At 44.1% G+C, this 23,770-nt stretch overlaps 1 protein-coding gene across 1 annotated transcript in view; it reads left to right on the plus strand.

Annotated features, from left to right (window-relative positions):
* Nucleotides 1-22,685, plus strand: part of LOC147737401 (uncharacterized) — a gene marked incomplete at its 5' end in the record, with an annotated part of 249,200 nt that extends 226,515 nt beyond the window's left edge. Inside the window, 5 exons of the mRNA XM_086923880.1 lie at nt 19,653-21,562; nt 21,647-21,860; nt 22,027-22,186; nt 22,289-22,463; nt 22,630-22,685. Coding sequence (XP_086780006.1) covers nt 19,653-21,562; nt 21,647-21,860; nt 22,027-22,186; nt 22,289-22,463; nt 22,630-22,685 — 2,515 coding nt within the window. The remainder of the gene's footprint in view (nt 1-19,652; nt 21,563-21,646; nt 21,861-22,026; nt 22,187-22,288; nt 22,464-22,629) is intronic.
* Between the last annotated feature and the right edge of the window lie 1,085 nt (nt 22,686-23,770).

Genomic DNA, 23,770 nt, shown 5'->3' on the forward strand with positions numbered 1-23,770 from the left:
AATCCGTAAGCTGTTGTCTAAGCTGTTCTGCTGTGGCACCCTTAGGTGTCCGCGCTTTTGCGAGATCTCTCATTGTCACTCGATGTAACTGTGGCGGGGTTCGAAAACCTCCTGATGCGCCTCCTGAGCCGGAGGCTTGACCATAACCTGTCGGTAACTGGGTTGGGACCTGAACTATGCCAGTCCCAAAAGGATTAAGCGGATTAATAGGGGGTACAGGAAGCTGTGTAGGATTCGGGACAGGAGCCAGGGCAGGAGGAATCTGCTGTTGCGGACCCGGGGGCTGCTGATTATGGGGTACAGGTACAGGTACATGTGGGACGGGTACATGAGCAAGTGCATTAGTATAAGCTGGAGCTACATCATCCAAATAGGAAGAAAGGAAAATCTCTGCTGCGGTCTTGTGACGTAATTTAGTTGGAACCAATGGAGAGGGCAGATCTTTCGGTACTTCCGGGGTCGCCTTGGGCAGGCCCTCGGCCCGAACTGGATACATGCCATTATTAAGCGTACTTCGTTGCCGGTCTACTTGTTCTGCTCGAACTCGTATACCTTCCTCGACTAGATCGTTTTCTCGAGTCTTTTCTGAGTCTTCTCTATGTTTCTCTGCTTTTCTGAATTCTTTTTCTGTGCGTCTATGTGATTCTTTGCGCCATAATTCTATAGCATCTTTCTGTGACTGTCGGGCTTTCTTTTTCCATAACGCTTCCTCTACTCTCATGATGCACTCGGCATCCCATGTTCCTGAAACAGGCCATCTATATTTCTCGTCTAAGTGCTTGGTGTAATCGACCCACAAGTCTAAGTACAGTATGGCATCTAAGCCATGCTTGTGGTACATAAAGTGCCCTGGAGTGTCCCTAGGTGGAACAGGCACTGCTTCTTCTAGAATCCCCTTTCTAGTTCCTATCTGTCGTAATTTACTGAACAGCGGCATTTTTGAACCTTGATCCTTGATACTTACTCGAACTCGAACACCATAAATACAATATACACAGTAATGTAGATCAAACAATCACTCATACCACGATATTAAAACACATTTAAACATTTCGAACAGAAAACCACATATTAACTAGTAACATTTACTTGATGTACTGCTAAACAGCACAGATACACTGCTAAACAGTGCAGACCGGGTCTGTGTACCCAAACTCGTCTTGACCGGGGCAAACTAATGCACCCGTCTAGATGCGTCCCCAGCAACGGTACTCACCGGGAAGCACGGAATCGGAAGGCCTCGGAAAACTCGACACTGGACTGGACCCTGGACTGGACTCGACTCGCGACGTAGATACTTCGGAACTTCGGAACTGGTGGGCCTCAAGACACCTCGGACCTTGCACTCTCGGCTGGACTCGGGTCCGGATCCTCCGCACTCCTCACCGCCTCGTCTGGGTGTCGATCGCAGTCTCAGTCACCTCCGTTGGCCTGAGGGAGATACAGGAAATCCTGCGGATGCGCATGAGTGTCCGTCCGGCTGTGGCAGGGGACTAGGCCTGCAACGCACCGCCGGCGCGTAAGGTGGGGGAGGGTCCCATCTGGGGTGCTAATTTATGTGGTAAATAAAATTACCTGGTACTTAATTTCTATGCGGTAAAGTTCAATAAAATAGCTCAATCAAAATAAGAGACACAGGCATCTGAGTTTTAAGGGGTTTTATTCCATAAAATGGAATTGGTTCGAACCAGGTAGCATGAAGGGGATCATGGACATGTACAATGATTTATTAACAGTACACAGTATATATAGCATCACTACAGTGGTGATGGGTTCAGAAGGCGTAACAGCTGAAAGAAACAAGATAAGAAACATGTGCGTAACAATATGTAATCAGAAGGCGTGCACAAGGGTGTACACGGAGGTGGGTGCCAGAAACGTCACATAGAAGAAAAAACATTTCAGCATTTCAGTCACAGAAGTGACGCAAGTGGGTGGATCCCTAGAAGAATCCTGCAGTGTCAGCAGAAATATATGGCAGAGATGCGTGCGCAGCAGCATGACGTGTGACTGACGTGGGACTGGAGGGTGAAGGGGACTTGACATTTAGCGCTAGGATTAGAGACAGAAGTCTGGTGGGTCAGATCGACTTGTTCCTAAATCATATCTGGTATTTTGTGTTTGGAGAACTGTATTATCTAGAAGGAAAGGTCTCTCGGGCAGAGGCTATTCTATACTGACTGCTAATGCGTGCATATGTGTCTACGTGTAATGCGAGGGGCCATGGGCCTACCATGGTAACAGGAGCTATGAATTACTTACATGGAGACAGAAAAGCCGGGCCCTTTACTCTGCAGCTGGGGGGATGTTTACCTAAACTACTGGACAAGAATGTATTTTCGAGGAGCGGAGCAGATAACTTGAAGGCTGAATACAGTTTTGGCAGGCAGTCAGGCAGAGCCGGGCACCACTTGCCGCGCAGGAAGTAAGTCAAAGTTCAGGGATGCAGATGCAGGTCCAGGCTGCAGTTTTCAGAGGCAGAAATCAGGAAAAGGCTCGATGGCAGGCCTTCGCCAGAGCCATGAAAACATGAAAGTGCACCATGTAAAGACGGTGGCACGGCATACTTAGGAACTGAATTATTGATCCATTCATGGCGGATCTGAAAGAGGACATGTTAACGTTGGACGCAAATGTATTTGCGTCTTCATAGCTAGTTGTGGAGGGAACATACATGTACTTGAAGCACATACATGGCCGTTGGGGTACGTAGTAGGGGACACAATTAAGCATAAAAATTCATATTACCTCACTTCCAAGGGGCACCCCCATTAAACCATTTTTGAGTGATCTGGGTCGCCGCTCCATACAGGGCCTAGCCAGGTTATGGCCTCTTTTATACTGGGCTAGGTTATGGCGGACCCCAGAGCCCTCAAAGTACCTAGATGGTTTGCAAGAGGTAATGAATCTTAATGGTTCCCATAAAATTAACTGGATCCACAATATAAAGAAGCTTCTGCATGAAACTGGCTTGCCAATTGATTGGGAGCTCGGAGTTGCTTTATCTAAGGCCGAAACTAAGCGAGTTTACTGGAATTGGGTTGATGAGCAAGACCTAAGGGACCCAAACCAAGGAAGATTGACTGAAGCGTTTAAACAGCACAAACCTAAGCCTCGCTTGGAGCCTTACTTGGATTTTATCAAGAAACCAAGAGACAGATCTCTATTCATTCAGTTTAGGTTGGGAAACCTCCCCCTCCATGATTATACCTGTATGTGGAAGCCCCCGTACCAAACTTCACCTGACTGCCCAATTTGTGAAGGTGTCACTGAAAGTATCGCTCACGTCTTCTTTGTATGCCCAGCCTATGTAAAACCCAGACAGAAATGGCTAAAACCTGTGTGTTTATTGCTCGGAACTAGGGACCATTCCTCAGCACTTAGAATATTGAAGGCTGACACTAGCACAAGCTTAGTGTGTGGGGTTGCCAAATTTCTGAGCTGGGCTTGGATAATCAGATCAAAGGCTACGAGATGACCTTAGTTTTAGCTAAATTATTATTATTCACAAAGCTGCTAATGTTTAATATGCCTTTTAAACTATTTATTGTAATATGAATGTTTCTATTGTAACTTACTTTGTAAAATGTAATACCTATGAATTGTGGTTTTTATACTTTGTATGTGCTTTTATGATATTTTGTATATCGAAATAAAGCTTTGATGATGTTGATGATGAATCACAGACCCAGAAACCAATCCGAACCCTCAAATACCCAACCAATGAAGACACTAACCCTAATCCAATAGAAACATCAGATACAACCACCAATCAGTGTACACATGTTCCAAACATTATCAGACTATATTAGGTCCCAGATACCTCAGACAAGTTTTGCTGGCCAGGGAGTTAGAAGCTGCTCCTCTATTCACAAATCTCCTAGGAGACAGACAGGTTCAATCCACACTTTGTACTTCTGCAGGTAAGGCCCTAACAAACTTGTCCTCTAACAACACTATTTGTATAAAACTTTACTCCCTCTCCTGGCCAAAAAACGAAGTGCACAGTCCCTATTAAACACAGTTTAAACATCTTACGGCAGATTACTGCTGTCTCATGGGGGAAGGGGGGCTGGTTTCACTTACTTGTTATCACAAAATGGTTACGGGGGGAGCACTGCTTAACATGCTGGTCTTAGCACAGAACAAAGGAGACATGTGGAGGGAAAAACTGATAGTCACAGGGAATGAGAGGGAAATACTACAGAGCTTGGACTGCAAATCCCACAATTGAACAGGTTAAATGCTTCTAGTCACAGGCAGGAAAAACCACAAGCATTGCGGGACACCTGGTTCACAAGCACCCTCACAGACATGCTGGATCTGCCTATTTCAAGCGAATCGGCACAAGACACTAAAGAACATTACAAGATGACATGCCAAAAATTATTTTGATGGTGAGGGGGAAATGAGGAAGGGACTATAGTTGTAATTCACAGATACAAGTGGGACACTGCCCTCAAACATGTTATGATTTCACTGCATTAATGGCACACTCAAAATGATACACAGGACTGACCCAGGAAAGACAAACATGTGGCAAAAACATGCTTTGGCATGGGCTATGTCCTTCTATACAGTATGCTCATGTCCACGGATAATGAAGTACTGGGAGAACGCATCTGACAGCTAAATAAAACAGACCTGTAGATTTCATAATGTAGCTTCCAAACAAAATGAAATCCTGCCTTTTTTATTCGGGAACTTGTAGTCTGTGCCCTAATATAAGAGGGTATAACTTTTATGTGATAAATATACTTTGTTTTGGGGTATCGGAAACGCACAATCTGTTGATTACTCATCTGAAGCAAAACACAAGCCGTTGAATGAATTACATTATTTATTTAACTATTGATGATTAGTGTTGAATTAGTATAGTGATTTATTTAACTTGACTCCCCAAGCCAAGAGACCAATACACTGCACTCCCAAGTCCAATTGAAAAGAAATCCCATTCAGTATTATTATGAAATAAAGAAAGGGAAACACCTAAACACATGTGCATTATATGTTGTTTTCATTATCAAATGAATGGAAGGTGCCTGTTAGCGGAGGCTGTTTGCAGGGTGGGTGTTTTTGTTATTGTTATTAATAATCAGTCTCGGCTGGTTTAAAATCATATGCAGACCCTGTGCTCTATTGTTCGCCCCCTTTCAGAGACCATGCCTCTTCCATTGCAGGGTGGGTGTTTTTGTTGTTGTTATTAATAATCAGTCTCGGCTGGTTTAAAATCATATGCAGACCCTGTGCTCTATTGTTCGCCCCCTTTCAGAGACCATGCCTCTTCCATTGCAGGGTGGGTGTTTTTGTTGTTGTTATTAATAATCAGTCTCGGCTGGTTTAAAATCATATGCAGACCCTGTGCTCTATTGTTCGCCCCCTTTCAGAGACCATGCCTCTTCCATTGTCTGGCCTAGGGTTGTTGTCTAAACAACACAAATATCCATGGGTCTGATAAGCAAGATAAATGCAAGAAACTAGCAACAGGACTAATCTGGTTTCTACAACTCAGTGAAGGAAAATTCTATTAAAAGGACGGATTCCCATAAATCACTAGTGGTGACATGCTTCATCATCTGGGTCTCCTCCTAATGCCACACTAGGGGCACTAAGGACTGCAACCCATGCTTCAAGAAAGGGGAGCTCATAGATGTTTTGACCTATTTCGATAAAACACGCTGTATTTGGACCTCTAGATGCGAGTACTCGATTATGTGGGAATCGTGAAAGCAGTGCAGTAGTGTGCATGTGATGTGAATTAAAATTACCAATGGGAAGCAAAATTATTTATTCGTGCCTCTCAGAGATCAAGACATAAAAACAGTGGAAAACGACAGTCTTAAACAAGTAACTGTCTAGATGTGAAGGGTCAACATGTTTCAGCAAGTAATGGATAACGTGTCCTATGCCTTCGTCAGGACTTTAAGTATTGCTACTGCAAGTGAGTGTTATAAATACACAATATATAATGTGTGTAAAGAGTTGGAACTGATACAACATCTTTACCTGTAAATAAGGATAACAATTCCTCTGTAAATGACGATTTCCCGTCTTTTGAGAGGATCAGACCTCGCCTCACCTGGCCACTGATCAGGACATAGGAGGCACCGCTCTCTCCGTCGGTACCTCTGACGGATCCAAAAGCCCCAGACGGCTTTTGGGACCGCCAGAGGTACTGACAGAGAGCAGTAGCAATACTTAAGGTCCTGATGAAGCCATAGGATAAGTTATCCATTAATTGGGCAATGGTGCCCGCTTGTTTGCATTTGCAGCGGGCCCTGCACGCCCCCACTGCAAGAACAGCCCCCGCCCCACACAGCACTTGCAGGACACGCATGCTGTGTGGGGCGGCAGCCGCTCCCAAAGTGAAATCCTGCATGGCGCTGCAAATACAAACAAGCGGCGTCCCACGAGTGCTGTGTGGGCTGCATTTCAAATAAGCGACAGGCGTTATTAAAGTGGAAGGGCTCATGGCACGCTGCTGCAAATACAAAGAAGAAGGGCGCCAATGCTGTGCACTTTGCCGTGCCTGCTTTAGCAAGACTTGAATTAATATGTGAGAAGTTGGCCTGGCATATGCTGTCCACTATTCTAGTGGGCACCTTGCACCAGTCCAAACAACCCTTATTGATGATAGTTTACATGCAACCTTTATTGAAAGCTATCCTTGAGGTAACTATGGAGCAGCCTTCAGGCTATGTATTGGAGGAATGTGAAGCAGCTTGTTTTACCAGTCTATAATCTCGTGAATGACCAAATGAAAGGAGGACCACTCAAGGAATATATATAAAATATATGTATTTATTCTAAACACATCTCTCTAGTCTCTTTATGAGGCTAGAGGCAAAAGTACATACAGAAAACTTAATAGCACACAGTAAATTAACACAATATATGTTGAGCCCTAGGGGCGTACCAAACCATATATCAATAAAGTCGTATAAGAACCACGACTTTGATAGACACAAGGACTAGAGCCTGTAGAAGTGCTGGGGCCACCAGGAACCACCCAAGGTAGTGACGCAGGGGACCCACAGGGGACACGCTTTCAGTGTCTGAACACAGCCGCGGATCACCGTTAAACTTCAATTGGGAATGTCGCGGTTGGAAAATTAAAGAAAATGTACACTTAGGGAAGGACTTTGAGCAAACCCCTTTAGACTTAAGGGGTTCTAGAGCCAACACCCACAGGAGCAATGTAGTACTCGAGTTACCTCACCCAGGGAAGCCGGGTGCATAGGTGTCTTTTGGTGTTGGGAATCGTCGCTGTATCCAACGGCGATCTGCTGCAAAGTGCTACTGCTGTCGAAGTGGAAAGTGTCCGCATTGTTCCAAGCCTGGATTGAAGATGAGAAGAACCTGAAAGAAGAGGGGACAGAGTCTGGGTCACTTGCTAGTGACCAGGGGTACGATAGGCAGATGCCCACCGATGTCGGGTGATTTCAGGTGAAGGAGGTGAAGATTGACTCTTCAGCCACGAGGACCAGGAGGCGTCGACGACAACCAGGAGCTAGATTCGAGCTGACCCACGAAGTATGCAGAGTGCTGCAGTATCGGTGCCCGGATTAGACCCATCAAGCCTTGGCAACAGCAACCCATGCAGAAAGGAGAAAGATGCTTGGGTGTGGGCCAGCAAGGTCCGAGGGACTCACCACTTGGTGGGGAGTCAGGGCACATCTAAAGCAAGAGGTGTCAAGAAGTCAATGCACTTGCAAATGTGCAGGGTGTCCAGGAGTTCTAGTTCCACGTCACTCACTAGGGCTGTGGGTCTCAGCTTTGCTGGGGACTCGGGTCAACCTCTGAGAAGTCTGGAAATCCTCTTCCTGGGCTGCAGATACTCCAGAGTTCGTCGGGAGCTTCGGAGATGCAGACCAGCAAATGCTTTGTTGGTGACTGCCAAGCAGGGGAGTTACTCCTTGACCCCAAGGGAGATTTCTTTAGTCCTCTAGTCTTGAGTAGAGCATCAAAGTTCCAGGATTCAGTTTCAGAGTTTCCTCCAGGGATATCTAAAGTCCTGTTGCCAGGGGTTCCTTACTTATACCTCAGAAAGGGGTTGGACTAACTCTGGGGACCCACCTATGGGAGGGTTTGGAAAGAGGGATGGCTACACCCATTTCCTTTGTCCAGTTTCGTGCCAGAGCAGGGGCTGGTAGCCCCTGCAACTGGTTTGAGCTGGACTATGCACATGGACACCAAATGTGCCCCCAGTGCAGACTTCAAAGCACTCCTGGAGTGTAACCACCCAGCCCCAATACACTAAAGCCTGTCTGAGAGGTGGTTACGCCTCCCTGTGACAGGAAACCTATTGTCCAGGCCTCCCCTGCCGGAGTTTCGGTCAGCAGCAAGAGGCCAGACTTGTGTCTGTGGCTGCAGCATCCATTTTGTGATGCCAGAGCTCTCTAAACTGGTTACCGGGTAGACCGGTGTGTAAATGTCTCTCCCTCAAGAAGGGTGGAATTCTACCCCCGCCACCAGGACTGGAGGGGGGTAGGATTCCAAAGTGTTTGACACCAAACACAACATGTTTCCGTACAACCATTCCAAAGTTAGCATTTACCGCGAGGATATAATGCAGAGTATATGGTCAGGCTGCATCACAGAACAGCCCCAGAGAATGGTTCCGAAAGCTGCAGAGGGGCTCTGCTCATACATGGGCACCCTCTCACATGAAACCAAGCACCCTGCCTTCAAGATTGATAAGGCCTGACATAGGGGTGACTGATAGGTCTCTATGTGTAGTGATTTAAGGTAGATATAGGTAACCTATATCTCAGTAAGGGGTGCATGTCATTTTGGAAGGCTTCTCAGGGGTGGCATAATACATGCTGCAGCCCCTGGTATGCCTCTGGGGTACCTATTCCCTTAGTACCTAGTCTACTATGTACTAGGGACTCACAAGGGTACCACAGTAACCAAACTGGAGTGTACCTATTGTACATGGAATCAATTTTAGGGAGAAGGCAGATAGGCTGGGGTCCTGAATAGCAGGATCCCAGCCAAACTAAGTCGAAAACCAGCAAAACACCAGGAAAAAAGTGGGGGAAACCATGCAGTCAGATGACACCTTCCTACAATAATGTTCAAGAGTGAGGGGCTCAAAAGTCACATTAAAATCCACCACAATCAGAATGTTTGAACCACGGTAGATCTAATAAGTTTTCTAAAGCCGCTATAACTTTAGACTTCTTCCCCTTTGAGCCCCTGGCATAAACGTTAGAAACGTCCACAGCCCCTTGTTGGCCCCACTTCAACCTGATCGCACCGATATCATTACTCTGTGTATCAAGGACCCAACATTAAAACCGCCAACTTGGCGCACCCAGATTACCAATTCACCTGAGGGTCGACCCTTACTCCCACATGTTGCAGGGGTATAGTAACTTAAGCAACCTAAGCAGTATAGGGGGTCTATTGCCCAGGTTTCTTGAAAACAACAGACATCAAACTGATCAATAAAAGTGAACCAATCAGGGAAGACGGTCTTCGTCTTAAATCCTGCTACATTCCAGGATAACATGGATGTCCCATGGGCAGCAGGTGAACGTAGCCGCAGTCCGCTTGTAACATCAATAAGTACATCATTTGGGCCCGATACTCCTACAGGTAAGGAGGGTGCTTCCCGAGAGGCAGTAGCCTCACGTCCTGGATGAAGACAAGGGAGTTGAGTACCAGCTAAGGGTAAGAGAGCGGATTTCTTAATCATATGGGGAGCAAAAAGACCATCTAGTTTGTTCTGGGTATTACAAAGCAGTCAATCATTAGCCTCAAGAGAGGAAAAACCTCTTAACCTAGAAAGTGTATTTTCTAGTGTTTAGTGGCACGTACTTGTTCTGTAAGAACCGTCTGAATGGGATCAAGGAACTTTCTGGGGGAAAGTACGATATTCCAGGGAAAGAAGATTTTCTGCAACATCAATCTCATTCAGTGTAAGCTCGATACAATCTAGTGATTAGGTTCAGAAGGTAAACCTAGAAGCCCTTGAGATGTCTTTGCGAATTACAGAGCGACAGCCGCTAACATGGCGTATCCAGTGTATGACCTTGTTGGTCAGGGAATCATTATTTTCATGGCCCTTGCTTGGGTCATATTTGGGTACGTTAATCATGTAAATTTTGGGAGGAAAATGGATATTAGACTGCGCGGGCAGTCGTGCGTTATGGTTTTGTGTAAAGCGCTGAGATGGGGGTGGTTCGGTGGGTCCAGTGGCTAGTGGGTGTGCCAACTTTGGGGGTATACTACTGCAATTTGCATGTATTGGGCATGACTAGGGGCTATTGGGCGCTCGGTCCTGGAGGGTGCTGGAACCACTATATGGGTGAGGGGGCTAGCTTGCAAAAAGATGCCAACTTGGGAGCTTTACCTACAGTGGGTATCTCCCGCTTTGGATAAACCACCTGATGAGATGTAGAGTCAGTGGGTACGGGGCGAGAAGGACAGGAAGGGTCCTTATTCAATATCTGATTTACCAGGGAAGTAAGACCCTCAATCATGGTTCTCATATCCTTGACTTCTAGTCAGAGAGTATTAATGTGGCTAAGTATTTCTTGGGGAGCATTGGTAGATCTACAATCTGGCTCTCGGTTTCATGTCTCGGGATGCTGTGTTTGATGAGGGGGGTGACACCTAGCCCCCGTTTCGGTGTCCTCCACCAGTGGTAGAAACCTATTAGTGTACGGGATTTCCGACCCTGTCTTCTTTATGTCACTCCCAGATGACTTATTTGAGGATTGGCTATCACTTCCAGCATCTAGGTTTCCCTCACCACCTATGTCTGGGCCCCCTTTTTAGGTCAAGCCTAGAGCAGCGCATGTGCTGCTCTAGGAAAACGACCTTTTGGAATTGCTGTGGACTTTTCACATGCTTGTGCGTGAGAAAAGGCCTACGGCTTGCGGTGGCACGCAGTGTGCCATCTGTTTTGTGTCTGATTTCACACAGCGCACGCGCACCACTTGCAATAGACTCGCAACAGCAATGTCTGGTAAGTGAGACCTAAAATGGAAAGTGCCCCCTTCAAACATCTACAACTTTCACTTTTCTGTACTTTAAATCCATTAAAATTGTATATTTGAAGTGTAGGGATACATTGTAAGGGAGTATTTGGTTGATACCGATTTTTACTTTATTAGCTGAACCTTTTGAAATGTAATTCACTAAAAGGGCAACCTGAGCCAGAGTCTCGGAAGAAAACAAACACAAAGGATAGTGCCTGAAGTGCTGTTGTGGAAGAGGCTATCCGCAGCCTTCTGTGAATGGAAATGGGGCAGGACAGTGAGTCGGCGTTCATCCTCTGGTGGCCAATAATTTGTTTACTAATTTGCCCTTACCTACATGGGGATTATCCCTTTGGCTGGTGGAGGGTGATTTTTGCTTGCCCTTTCCTCCTGTTCTGCTTGCTGGATTGACAAACTTGGAAGTGATTGTCCGGGCATCATTAGGCCATCAAGTATTTCGGAGCTTCTTCCTCTGATGTTGCCCATGAGCCAAGAGCATGGAATGAGATCAGGCCCTGGTGGCAGCCAATGTGCTTCATTCCGTTCTCTTTTTATCTAAAATTCTGGTGCCAGTCACATCCTTTGTTTTCTTTCTAGAGTTTGACTTAAGGTGTTTCTTATTCACTATTTTCAAAGTCAGTAGAGTGTGATAGAAAAAGTTGCTTCAAGCAAGCCTTCACAGCTTATTTGATCATCCGAGTAATACGCACCATTATGTTCAGGGATATCTCATGTTGTTCCCTACTTAAATTAAAGTATCAAACAGTGATGTGCAAAGGGGAATAAATGTAGGAGCTATCTTACTGGATCACTCTCGGTTTTGGGACCGACGCTGTTGGTTTTTAAACTATACACTGGTACCCTGTCAACCATGACCGTTGAAACCATGTGCGCATGCGTTGCTCTAGGAAAACGACCTCATGGAATTGCTCTGGAAGCATGTGAAAAGGCCTACGGCTTGCGGTTACGAGCAGCGGAGGCAGTATGCCATCTGTTTTGTGTCAGATTTCACACAAGCGCGTGCACCACTCGCGGGACGCTGCAGCTTTTAAAAGTTCTGAGTTTGTTCCTGAAACTGATGCTTAAGGGGCGATCATTCTTACCCCAGTTTCACCCTTTCTTCCACCCTGTTCCTTAAACCTGCTCTTCTGTGTTACTTATAATGTTCTATTATCTCTTTCCATCTCTTGTCCTTTATTCGAACTAAGCCCCCTCTCTCTCTAGTTCACACGTTTAGTAATTAGACGCATTTGGTTTGAATTCACTGTAAATCGAGTCAAATGATTTGATTCAGTCACTGTGCCGCAGAAGGAGTCACACACCAGAGTTTGTATTCTGTAAGAACACAGTCAGTTCAGTAAATGAATGAGAATTGGTCACCCCATCCACCCGACGAGAGGCTGCGCACAATGCTCGTGCAAGTGAAATGCATTCATTGCTGACATATTTAGCACTGAACATCCCTGATTGGCTTTGGTACAATATTTATGTACATATGTGGTATCTGTAGAGCGCAAACCTACCCTAAAGGCAGCTGAGCACTGTACACGGGCAAAGGTAAAGGAAAGTCCATGAGTGATCGGAGGGGTGTCAGGGTTCAGGGAACAGAAGCCTATTGTTACTGCATCGTGATGTAGTGTTATTTTTTAAGGTGACTTGTGTTCTGCACTATGCTAAACTCGAGCAGAATTAAGGGTGTTGTCCCCAGATCCCGGGTGCATGGATAGATGGAGTCCGCTTTGGGGTATCACGATAATTACCACATAATTATATTCTACATAGTTACACTGCACTAAATGCAACATACACTCCAAATAATAGCACTTAGTGCCACATGATTACATGCCACATAATTACACGCCACATAATTACACTCTACTGAATAGAACATACACTCCACACAATACCACTAAGTGCCACATAATTATATGCTACAAAATTACACTGCACTCAATGCAAGATACACTCCAAATACCACTCAGTGCCACATAATTACACACCACATAATCACACTCTACTGAATTCAACATACACTCCACACAATACCACTCAGTGCCACATAATTACACACCACATAATTACACTCTACTAAATGCAACATACACCCCACACAATACCACTCAGTGCCACATAACGATTTGCTACATAATTACACTGTACTCAATGCAACACACACTCCAAATAATACCACTCAGTGCCACATAATTACACTCTACTGAATGCAACATACACTCCATACAATACCACTCAGTGCCACATAATTATATGCTACATATATACACTGCACTTAATGCAACATACACTCCAAATATTACCACTCAATGCCACATAATTACACACCACATATTTACTCTACTGAATACAACATACACGCCGCATAATTCCACTCAGTGCCCTATAATTACACACCACATACTTACACTCCACTCAATGCAACATACATACACTCCACATAATACCACACAGTGCCACATAATTATTTGATACATGATTACACTGCACTCAATGCAACATACACTCCAAATACCACTCAGTGCCACATAATTACACGCCACATAATTACACTTTACTGAATGCAACATACACTTCACACAATACCACTCAGTGCCACATAAGTATTTTCTACAAAACTACACTGCACTCAATGCAACATACACTCCAAATAATACCACTCAGTGCCACATAATGACACGCCACATAATTACACTCTATTGAATAAAACATACACTCTCCATAATACCACTCAGTGCCACATAATTACACGCCACATAATTACACTCTACTCTATGCAACATAAATACACTCCACATAATACCACACAGTGCCACATACTTATATGCTACAAAATTAAATTGCACTCAATGCAACATGTGCTTCAAATAATACCACTCAGTGCCACATAATTACACACCACATAATTACACAACTGAATGCAACATGCACTCCAAACAATACCACTCAGTGCCACATAATTATATGCTACATAATTACACTACACTCAATGCAACATACACTCCAATTAATGCCACAAAATTACACTCCACTGAATACAACGTACACTCCCCATAATACCGCTCAGTGCCACATAATTGCACGCCCATAATTACACTACTCAATGTAACATAAATACACTCCACATACCACTCAGTACCACATAATTGCAAGCCACTTAATTGCACTCTACTCAATGCAACATAAATACACTCCACATATTACCACTCAGTGCCACATAATTACACGCCACATAATAACACTCTACTCAATGCAACATAAATACACTCCATATAATACCACTCAGTGCCACATAATTACACGACATAATAACACTCTACTCAATGCAACATAAATACACTCCATATAATACCACTCAGTGCCAGATAATTACACACCATTTAATTGCACTGTAATCAATGCATCATAAATACACTCCACATAAATGCACTCTATACCACATACCACCAACCAACATAAATGCACTCCACACCATGACACAATTTTACTAAGCATAATTTCACTCAACACCACAGTTCCAGGCCACACATTTCAACTCCGCATTTCCAAAACACACTGCATAACTACTCACCAAACACCATGTTTCAACTCCACAATCCACAATGTACCTCCAATCCACACCATATATTGTCACCACCTGAGCACTAATCCTCATTCACCACCACCATTTTGTATCAGCGCACCACCTAATCATCACATCAGTCTCCCTTGGAATCTGGCATCTGTTGATTCTCCCCTGGTGTCCGTCCACTGCTCGTGTTCTAATTAAATTACTGTTTTCCAACCTACACTCCCCCGTTATTTATGTCCCGCTTTCTCATATTTTTTTTTTTATAACCAACAAGAATGAGAACAGGCAGGAAAAAGTTGCCAGCAGTGCAATTACAAAAAAAGTTATGTTAAAATCTTTTTTTATCAGGTTTTTCAGTTGTATATAATGTTGTCTTTGTTTGTATAGACGTAACAAAAATGCTTAACACTTTTTATTATAAGTTTTCAACAAAATTCACAGCAGCCACAATGCTCTACAACATAGCCAAAAGCTATGGCTAAACACATAAGGTCCCAAAGGCGAGACCCATTGACTATGCCAACGCTTGTTTTAGTGGGTTATGAAACATAGCTCGATTAGCTAATTGGCGGGTCGTAGTAGGGTTGTTTAAACTAGCTGGTTGGGTAGAGCGTTGTGGGGATTTAGTATTTGCTACCTGGGTGGTTGTATCTGTCACTAATATGTCCTCGCACTTGCTAATGCAGGTGTCTATCCTATCCAGTACACAATTACTCCCTCCATGTTTCTGTATCTTCCCAGCCTTTTTCCCTTTACTATCCCTCCCCGCCCCTCCCCCACTGCCCTCCATAGTTTTCCTTTTCCCTATGCTACCTCTATAGTGCAAGTTAAGTCTAAAGCAAGCTGTCTACAAAATCAGCAATGAACAGGCCTCTTGGTCCCGTGGACAATGAGAACCCTCAGGCCACCCTTATACCGGCCCCGCAAACCCCTCAGGAGAGAGATCGTAATTATTTAGAATCAAAGAGAGTAGTTTGGGCAATGCTGGGAGATAACCGCGGTAACAGTACCTTGACTAGTCCATGACAGTTCTTGAATGTCCAGCAAATCTGAGTAGGCAAGATGCCTAATGCCTGTGGAAAGGAGGGTAGCCCTGCCCTGCCTCTTCCTGGCAATGAGGCCAAGGACGGGACAGCCCTTGGCCCGGGCTTCTCCCGCGCGTGTCCCGGGGGGAGAGGCAGCACTATAAGCGTGGTGACAACAAGCACCTCGCCCTCACCGCTGCGCCTGCGGTGAAAGCAAGGGATGCTGGGGCAGGCAGTCCTCACACTGAGGTTGAGCGCCTGGATGGGCTGATGGCGCTAGCGGCGTTTCCTACATGGACCCTGGGAGCTTGTGGTGTCCCTTGCTGGTGATAAGATAGCTTGCTGCCCTAGTGCCTGGCCTGTGTTATTGTATTGTTTGCATCAGATTCACCTAGTGCCTGGCCTGTGTTATTACATTGTTGGCATTAGATTCTCCTTGTGCCTGGCCTGTGTTATTGCATTGTTTGCGTCGGATTCACCTAATGCCTGGCCTGTGATATTGCATTGTTTGCGTCGGATTCACCTAATGCCTGGCCTGTGATATTGCATTGTTTGCATCAGATTCACCTAGTGCCTGGCCTGTGTTATTATATTGTTTGCATCAGATGCTCCTTGTGCCTGGCCTGTGTTATTGCATTGTTTCCGTCGGGTTCTCCTAATGCCTGGCATGTGATATTGCATTGTTTGCGCTGGATTCTACAGTGGTTGAATTAAACCTTGGAGCAGCACTTGTAGCGTGGACTCTTGGAGTCTTGTAGTATGTGTTAGATGCGGTAGAACTGTTTTAATGTTCTACGGAGCTCAGAAAATCCAGATTCTCCTTCATCTCAGAGCTCGAGCTCTGTGGCTTGACCAGTTGAACTCCAATAAAGAAGATGACCTAGACCAGTTCCACCTCTCCTGACCTTTGAACTGATCATTGAGGAATGAAGCCCTTGTCTGGAAGGAAGAGCTCCACAAGGCACAGCTGACAGAAGTCCCGCCTGGAAGGAAGATCCACACAAGGCGCAGTTGACAGAAGTCCTGCCTAGAAAGGAAGATCTGAACAAGGCACGGTTGACAGAAGTTCTGCCTGACTGTGACCTTAAAGCAGTGAGAGACCCACAAACCACAAGATCCTTCAAGCCCAGCTAGCCACAATGGACACCATGTACATCAAATGCCTGATTTAGATTTCAGCGGATGCTTTATTCCATCACAAATGTCACAGGTATCCTGCCCGCCCCATTAAAAATGCATAACATCTTGTGGCAATTATAATAAGGCAGACAGGATATGTGTCACGTTTTGATTAGGCCTTTGTGTAGTTCACAAAGTTTTACCCTGCCGAACTCCACGAAGCGCCAGGGAAACTCTGCCGTACTCCGCTGACTTCCGCTAGTGGCAGAGTTATTTAAGCTGCGCTGCTCTCACTGATTTTTAGTGTCAGGAGTTTGTCCCGCACTGTAAAATCAGCACGAACAGCACTACCCTTCGTGTCAGAGGGCGCTGCTGCCTCTGCCTCTCTAATTGATATTCTAATCGAGTGGCAGCTTCATCAACGAGAATGACAGAGTTCTACCCTGGAGTGGTCGCAACCTGCCGTGACCTCCCGCAATGAGAACTATTACCAGCAGGGGGTCTAGCACGTTATATTTTCTCACAAGCGCTCGCCACCTTACCGTTGGTGCATCACGAGCTACGCCGGCAGAGTGGAATTCTTCACCAACTCCTAGTTTTGAGGCAATAATCTGTTGGAAAAACTATAAACTAGGCCCTAAGTCGGCAATAAGTGTTGTAGAAGAAGTGAGATCCATGGCCTTGTGACTATCAGGCTATCTGACTTCTTATGAACCCCACAGAGTGAGAGAGCAGTCAGAGGGTAGTAGGGGGGTTGCAGGACAAGAAATTAGTAAACTTGAATATGAGAAATATGGAAAGGTAGAAATGTCACATCACCCGTAGATAACTGACACCTCCTTCCGCTCTGCCAAATGCCGATCCAGTCACAAAGTGGCATCCTGAACCCCAAACGGACAACATCATGCCAGATGCCATGTAATGGTGGAAAAGGGGGAAAAAGAGTAATATCAACACATCTGATGCGGGGATATGTCAGGTAAATTAGTGGTTGTGATGGATTCTCTATAAGTACTAAATGACTGATATAGTTGAATTTTAAATTATATGAATCAATGTTTGTTTGCCTTATCTGCACTTATAATGTAAAGGACGGGCCTTACAGTGAACCCCTCGCTCTGTTTTACACAAAACCCCCCGAAGGTGCTGCATCTTACAGAACTTTATCTACTAATGACTTGCTTTTTAAAGTTGTCTTTCAGTGCCAGAACCGGGTGCTGTAAGCTGCACTAGTTTCAGGGAGATGGACAGATGTTATGGAGATAGGAAACCCCCTCAAATCACAATAATGTTCCAGTCTTCCAGTTTAGACGAAACCAAAAATGCTTGAACCAAGGGAGCTGTTGAAAGTGTCAAAGGTGACCTATGAACAGCAAGGTAAAGAGAGGAGTTGGTATTTGAGATGATCTTAAGTGAATAGGAAAGAAATGAGAAGTGTGTGAATGGAGTTACTTCGTTGTATACTTCGCAAAGAGTTACTGGAAATTTTGCAGCCCGCCTGATCCATCTCTTTTTCTAAACTCTATTGTTGTTTGAATTAAATCTTGACCTTATGCATCTATCTTAAGCAAAACCTTAAGCACTTGGGTGCTCCGAGCACCCTTACTTTGCTAAGTTACTCTGTGAACACTATTAAATCACCTCGTTTTGTGACATTAATAAGATTTCACCTGATCACCAGAACATTTAGTTAAATATCTGTGTGTGATGAAATATTCCCTACTAAGTTTCAAAGGCAGTAAAGAAGAAGGGGGTGATTTACTAAGATTTTGCGTTGTGTGTGCGTCACAAAAGTGGCACAAAACAGTGCAAAATCTTTTTTTCCTAATTTTCTTTCCAGCAAATAACGTAAAAGTAATGTGAAGCATCGCATTGCACTGCTTCGCGTTACTTTGCACCATGGGGCCTGTCAAGGGTGGTGCATGGGCGTTCCCGTGCAACCACCCATTTTTTCTCACGCTAAACCCAATTTACCAAATACAGTAGATTGGGTTTAGCATGAGAAAACTGTCCTTCCTGTACAAAGCCTATGCTGGACTCACACACACAAACACCCTAGCGCTCTGGTGCTAAGGGAAGGAGAGAGCCATATCTTTGAAAATATGGTGCTCTCCTGCTCCCTCCCTGTCACGCAGCGCAGCCTCGCAGGGGGAGGCCTGCGCCGCATTGCGTGAAGATTTGGTAAATCTCCCCAGAAATTTCGTTTACAACCAGTTAAATATTTTGAATTCTCATTCCATTTTGTTTCAATTTAGTAATTTTAAATATCTTTACATCCAACAGAAAACAGGCCTTGAATGTATGAATTGACCATCAATAATGAAGTGAATGCTGTAAATCTTCAATAATAGCAGAAATATTGAGCTACAGTATTCAGGAAAACATCAGAGCAGTCGGCGACAGAGGAACCTGCACACAAACTGACAGATCCCGGATGAAGCATCAAGGGCATTTCAGTGATTGTAAGACGCTGAGCTGTGCACCTCCACGCCAAAAGACAAATAAATTACCTTAGGAAAATTAAGGCAACAACAATAACAAACCACCTCCTGTTTAAACAAGTGTCAAATACTAACTTTGATCAATGTATCGGTATGATGTGAATACCGCAGTGCTCTGTTTTCTAAAATGAAGACAAGCCATCATTCCGTGCTCTAGGTGAATTGTAAGCTCTTTCTGGCCAAACCACAGTAACAAGCGAAAAGCACTACAGAGCTGAGCCAGACAACTGACGGGCAATGGAAAGAGGAGCTCTTCTATCTACAATACAACAGACTGTGCAAATTTGCACCGGCCAGAAGGAAGATACATCTTTACCTGCAAGCGGGGACAGCCATAATCCAATCTAAAGGCACAATCCCCTACAAAGAGACATTCTACGTATTAGGTGTGTGGCAAATGTTTGGTGGCTATTGTATTTTATTGTTAAAACAGAATTCAAACTTGCAAAATACTGCACACATATAAAGTGTGTGAGAAAAACACAAGTGCTTTAACAGCCATGTTGGCCCATCAGGAAATACAGTCATGGGATGTAGATGAATATATTCCCGACCCACAGACACTAACTAAGAAAGAAGAATCATACACCTGCAGCAAGAGCTTTAGTTTGTCATCACAACTCAAGCTTCATCAGCACACGTACACAGGACAAAAACCATTCAAGTGCAGTGAATGTGTAAAGTGCTTTAGTCAGTTATCACACCTTCAAAGACATAATCAAACACACACAGGGAAAAAGTCATTTAAATGCAGTGAATGTGTGAAGTGCTTTAGTCGATTATCAAAGCTACAAAGTCATCAGCGAACACACACGGGGGAAAAACCCTATCATTGTAGTGAATGTGACAGTAGTTTTAGTTACTCTTCAGCATTAAGGATTCATCAGCGAACGCACACAGGAGATAAACCATTCAAGTGCAGTGAATGTGTCAAGAGCTTTAGTCGGTTATCAAACCTCCAAACACATCAGCAAACACACACAAGGGAAAAGCCATTCAAGTGCAGTGAATGTGTGAAGAGCTTTAGTCAATTATCAAACCTACGAAGACATCAACAAACACACACAAGGGAAAAACCATTCAAGTGCAGTGAATGTGCAAAGTGTTTTACTTTCTCGTCACACCTACAAAGCCATCTGTGGAACCACATAGGAGAAAAGAAATTCAAGTGCAGTGAATGTGCAAAGTGCTTCAGTAAGTCATCACACCTACAAAATCATCTGCGGACACACACAGGAGAAAAGCCATTTAAATGCAGTGAATGTGGGAAGAGCTTTAGTCGATTAGATCACCTACAAAGACATCAGCGAACACACTCTGAGGAAAAACCATACCAGTGCAGTGAATGTGGGATGAGCTGTAATCGATTAGAAAATCTACAAACACATCAGCGAACACACACAGGGGAAAAACCATACCATTGCAATGAATGTGAAAGCATTTTTAGTCGTTACTCAACATTAAGGATTCATCAGCGAACACACACAGGGGAAAATCCATTCAAGTGCAGTGAATGTGCAAAGTGCTTTAGTCGGTTATCAGACCTAAAAAGTCATCAGCGAACACACACAGGGGAAAAACCCTATCATTGTAGTGAATGTGACAGTAGTTTTCACAGCTCTTCAGTATTAAGGTATCATCAGCGAACTCACACAGGAGAAAAACCATTCAAGTGCAATGCATGTCTAAAGAGCTTTAGTAAATTATCAGTACTACAAGGTCATCAGCGAACACACACAGGGGAGAAACCATTCAAGTGCAGTGAATGTGCAAAGTGCTTTATTCGGTTATCAGACCTAAATAGTCATCAGCGAACACACACGGGGGAAAAACCCTATCATTGTACTGAATGTGACCGTAGTTTTCACGTCTCTTCAGCATTAAGGTATCATGAGCGAACTCACACAGGAGAAAAACCATTCAAGTGCAATGAATGTCTAAAGAGCTTTAGTAAATTATCAGTACTACAAGGTCATCAGCGAACTCACACAGGGGAGAAACCATTCAACTGCAGTGAATGTGGGAAGAGCTTTGGTCACTTATCAAACCTCCAAACACATCAGCGAACACACACAGGGGAGAAACCCTATCATTGTAGTGAATGTGACAGTAGTTTTCGCGGCTCTTCAGCATTAAGGATTCATCAGCGAACTCACACAGGAGAAAAACCATTCAAGTGCAATGAATGTGTCAAGAGCTTTAGTCAATCATCAGTGCTACAAAGACATCAGCGAACACACACAGGGGAAAAACTTTTCAATTGCAGTGAATGTGGGAAGAGTTTTAGTCACTTATCAAACCTTCAAACACATCAGCGAACACACACAGGGGAGAAACCCTATCATTGTAGTGAATGTGACAGTAGTTTTCATGGCTCTTCAGCACTAAGGTATCATCAGCGAACTCACACAGGAAAAAAAACATTACAGTGCAGTGAATGTCCAAAGAGCTTTAGCCGATTGTCACATCTACAAAGCCATCAGCGAACACACACAGGGGAAAAACCCTATCATTGTAGTGAATGTGACAGTAGTTTTCGCAGCTCTTCAGCATTACGGTATCATCAGCGAACACACACAGGGGAAAAACCCTATCATTGTAGTGAATGTGGCAGTAGTTTTCGCAGCTCTTCAGCATTAAGGTATCATCAGCTAACTCACGCAGGAGAAAAACCATTCAAGTGCAATGAATGTCTAAAGAGCTTTAGTCAATTATCAGTGCTACAAAATCATCAGCGAGCACACACGGGAAAAACCCTAACACTGTAGTGAATGTGACAGTACTTTTCGCGGCTCTTCAGCATTAAGGATTCATCAGAGAACTCGCACAGGGGAAAAACCATTCAACTGCAGTGAATGTGGGAAGAGCTTTAGTCACTTATCAAGCCTCCAAACACATCAGCTAACACACACAGGGGGAAAACCCTATCATTGTAGTGAATGCGAAAGTAGTTTTCGCGACTCTTCAGTATTAAGGATTCATCAGCGAAAACACACAGGAGAAAAACCATTGAAGTGCTGTGAATGTGCAAAGTGCTTTAGTCAGTTATCACACCTTCAAAGTCATCAGCGAACACACACGGGGGAAGAACTATTCAGCGGCAGTGAATGCGGGAAGAGCTTTAGTCACTTATCAAACCTCCAAACACACCAGCGAACACAGAGACTCTGGAAACAACTTAAGAACATCAAAATAATATTGACCCATCTGAGGACAAAGACAAGAGCAGAACAGTGCAGTTATTGTGAGAGGAATGAATTACGGAAAAAAATTAAATTCAAATTATGTGGGACATTGAAATGCCAGATGATAGAAGACCAGACTAGCAGTAAAGAAGGAAAACAGATAACAGTATTTGCAGAATTATAAAAGTGTTTGTTTCCAGTGATTGTTCACTTCTGTACACATAGCAAAGCGACATGATGTACCAGGATACACAGTGGGAGGCTATCACAATGTGGACTAAAAGAAAAGAAAAATTGTTGATTTTTATTTGGTGAAGAAGAGATACAAAGAACAACATTCAATCGCACCTGATCACACTATCTGTAAAAGCAACACTGAACAATACTGGGACTAGCAACGATATTTTCAGCTAACTTGTCGGATTAGTGATAAAACCTATAAACCAAACATACCCAGAGTAAACACGTTGTCAGGGCTCTGGAAATGGGAAACTTCATTGGTAAAATGTAGATATTACTATTAACAAATGCCGCAGTAGTATATGTGATGAACTAAAGTGAAGCACAGGTGTTCAAGAAATAACCTGTTTTTAGATATAAAAGAGCATATAAGTTTTTTTAAGTAATGTTTGCTGCATCTTTTACACTCTGTTATCGGTTGATGGATCAGCTTGTGCCTGGGGCCTTATAACTAAGTGTGACCCGTGGCTCCTCTCCGACTTGGCTCTCCCTATTCAGTTTGTGACTTCCCAAACTCTACTTTTTACCAGAATTGAGCCATTGTAAGCAGTAGACTCTGTTTGAAGAATGTGGTGATATAGCGAAATCCCACATCAAAAGTATATATGTGCCAGGACAATCAGTTGCACTCCCAGCAACTAGTCTTCCACACTTGATTGTCCCTTGTCCTCAAATGTTCTAAAGGATTTGTCGTATGAATGCCAGAAGTGGCAGTGACATTCATGAAGCTAACGCTAACAGGACAATTGTCAATTTATTAATGAACTGCATGATTACTTAAAATCTTTACAGTATAAGATAAATAACTTGATGAACGTCCCATCCCCCCCCCCACGTGTCCCATACACTCATAAAAGTTAATATCACTTTAAGTTAAAATACTAACATATTAGTACTGTTTAGTTGTCCAAAACAGAATTCTTTTAAAAAGGAGTGGAGTATAGGTTGCACCAATGTTTCCCAACTGGTAAGGGGAGGCACATGAAAGTTCGGTAAAGTCAATTCGTGCACCAAGGGCGGTTGGCGATAGATGGTTTCCTCGTGGAGCTTTAAACCAGCCCAGGTTAGATGACGGGGCCGAAGGATTCCAGTTACTTTGCAGGCACAGCCGTTAGGTGCGAGTCGA

Source organism: Lissotriton vulgaris, chromosome 1_1 (assembly GCF_964263255.1).
Source record: "Lissotriton vulgaris chromosome 1_1, aLisVul1.2, whole genome shotgun sequence".
NCBI classification, from domain to species: domain Eukaryota; kingdom Metazoa; phylum Chordata; class Amphibia; order Caudata; family Salamandridae; genus Lissotriton; species Lissotriton vulgaris.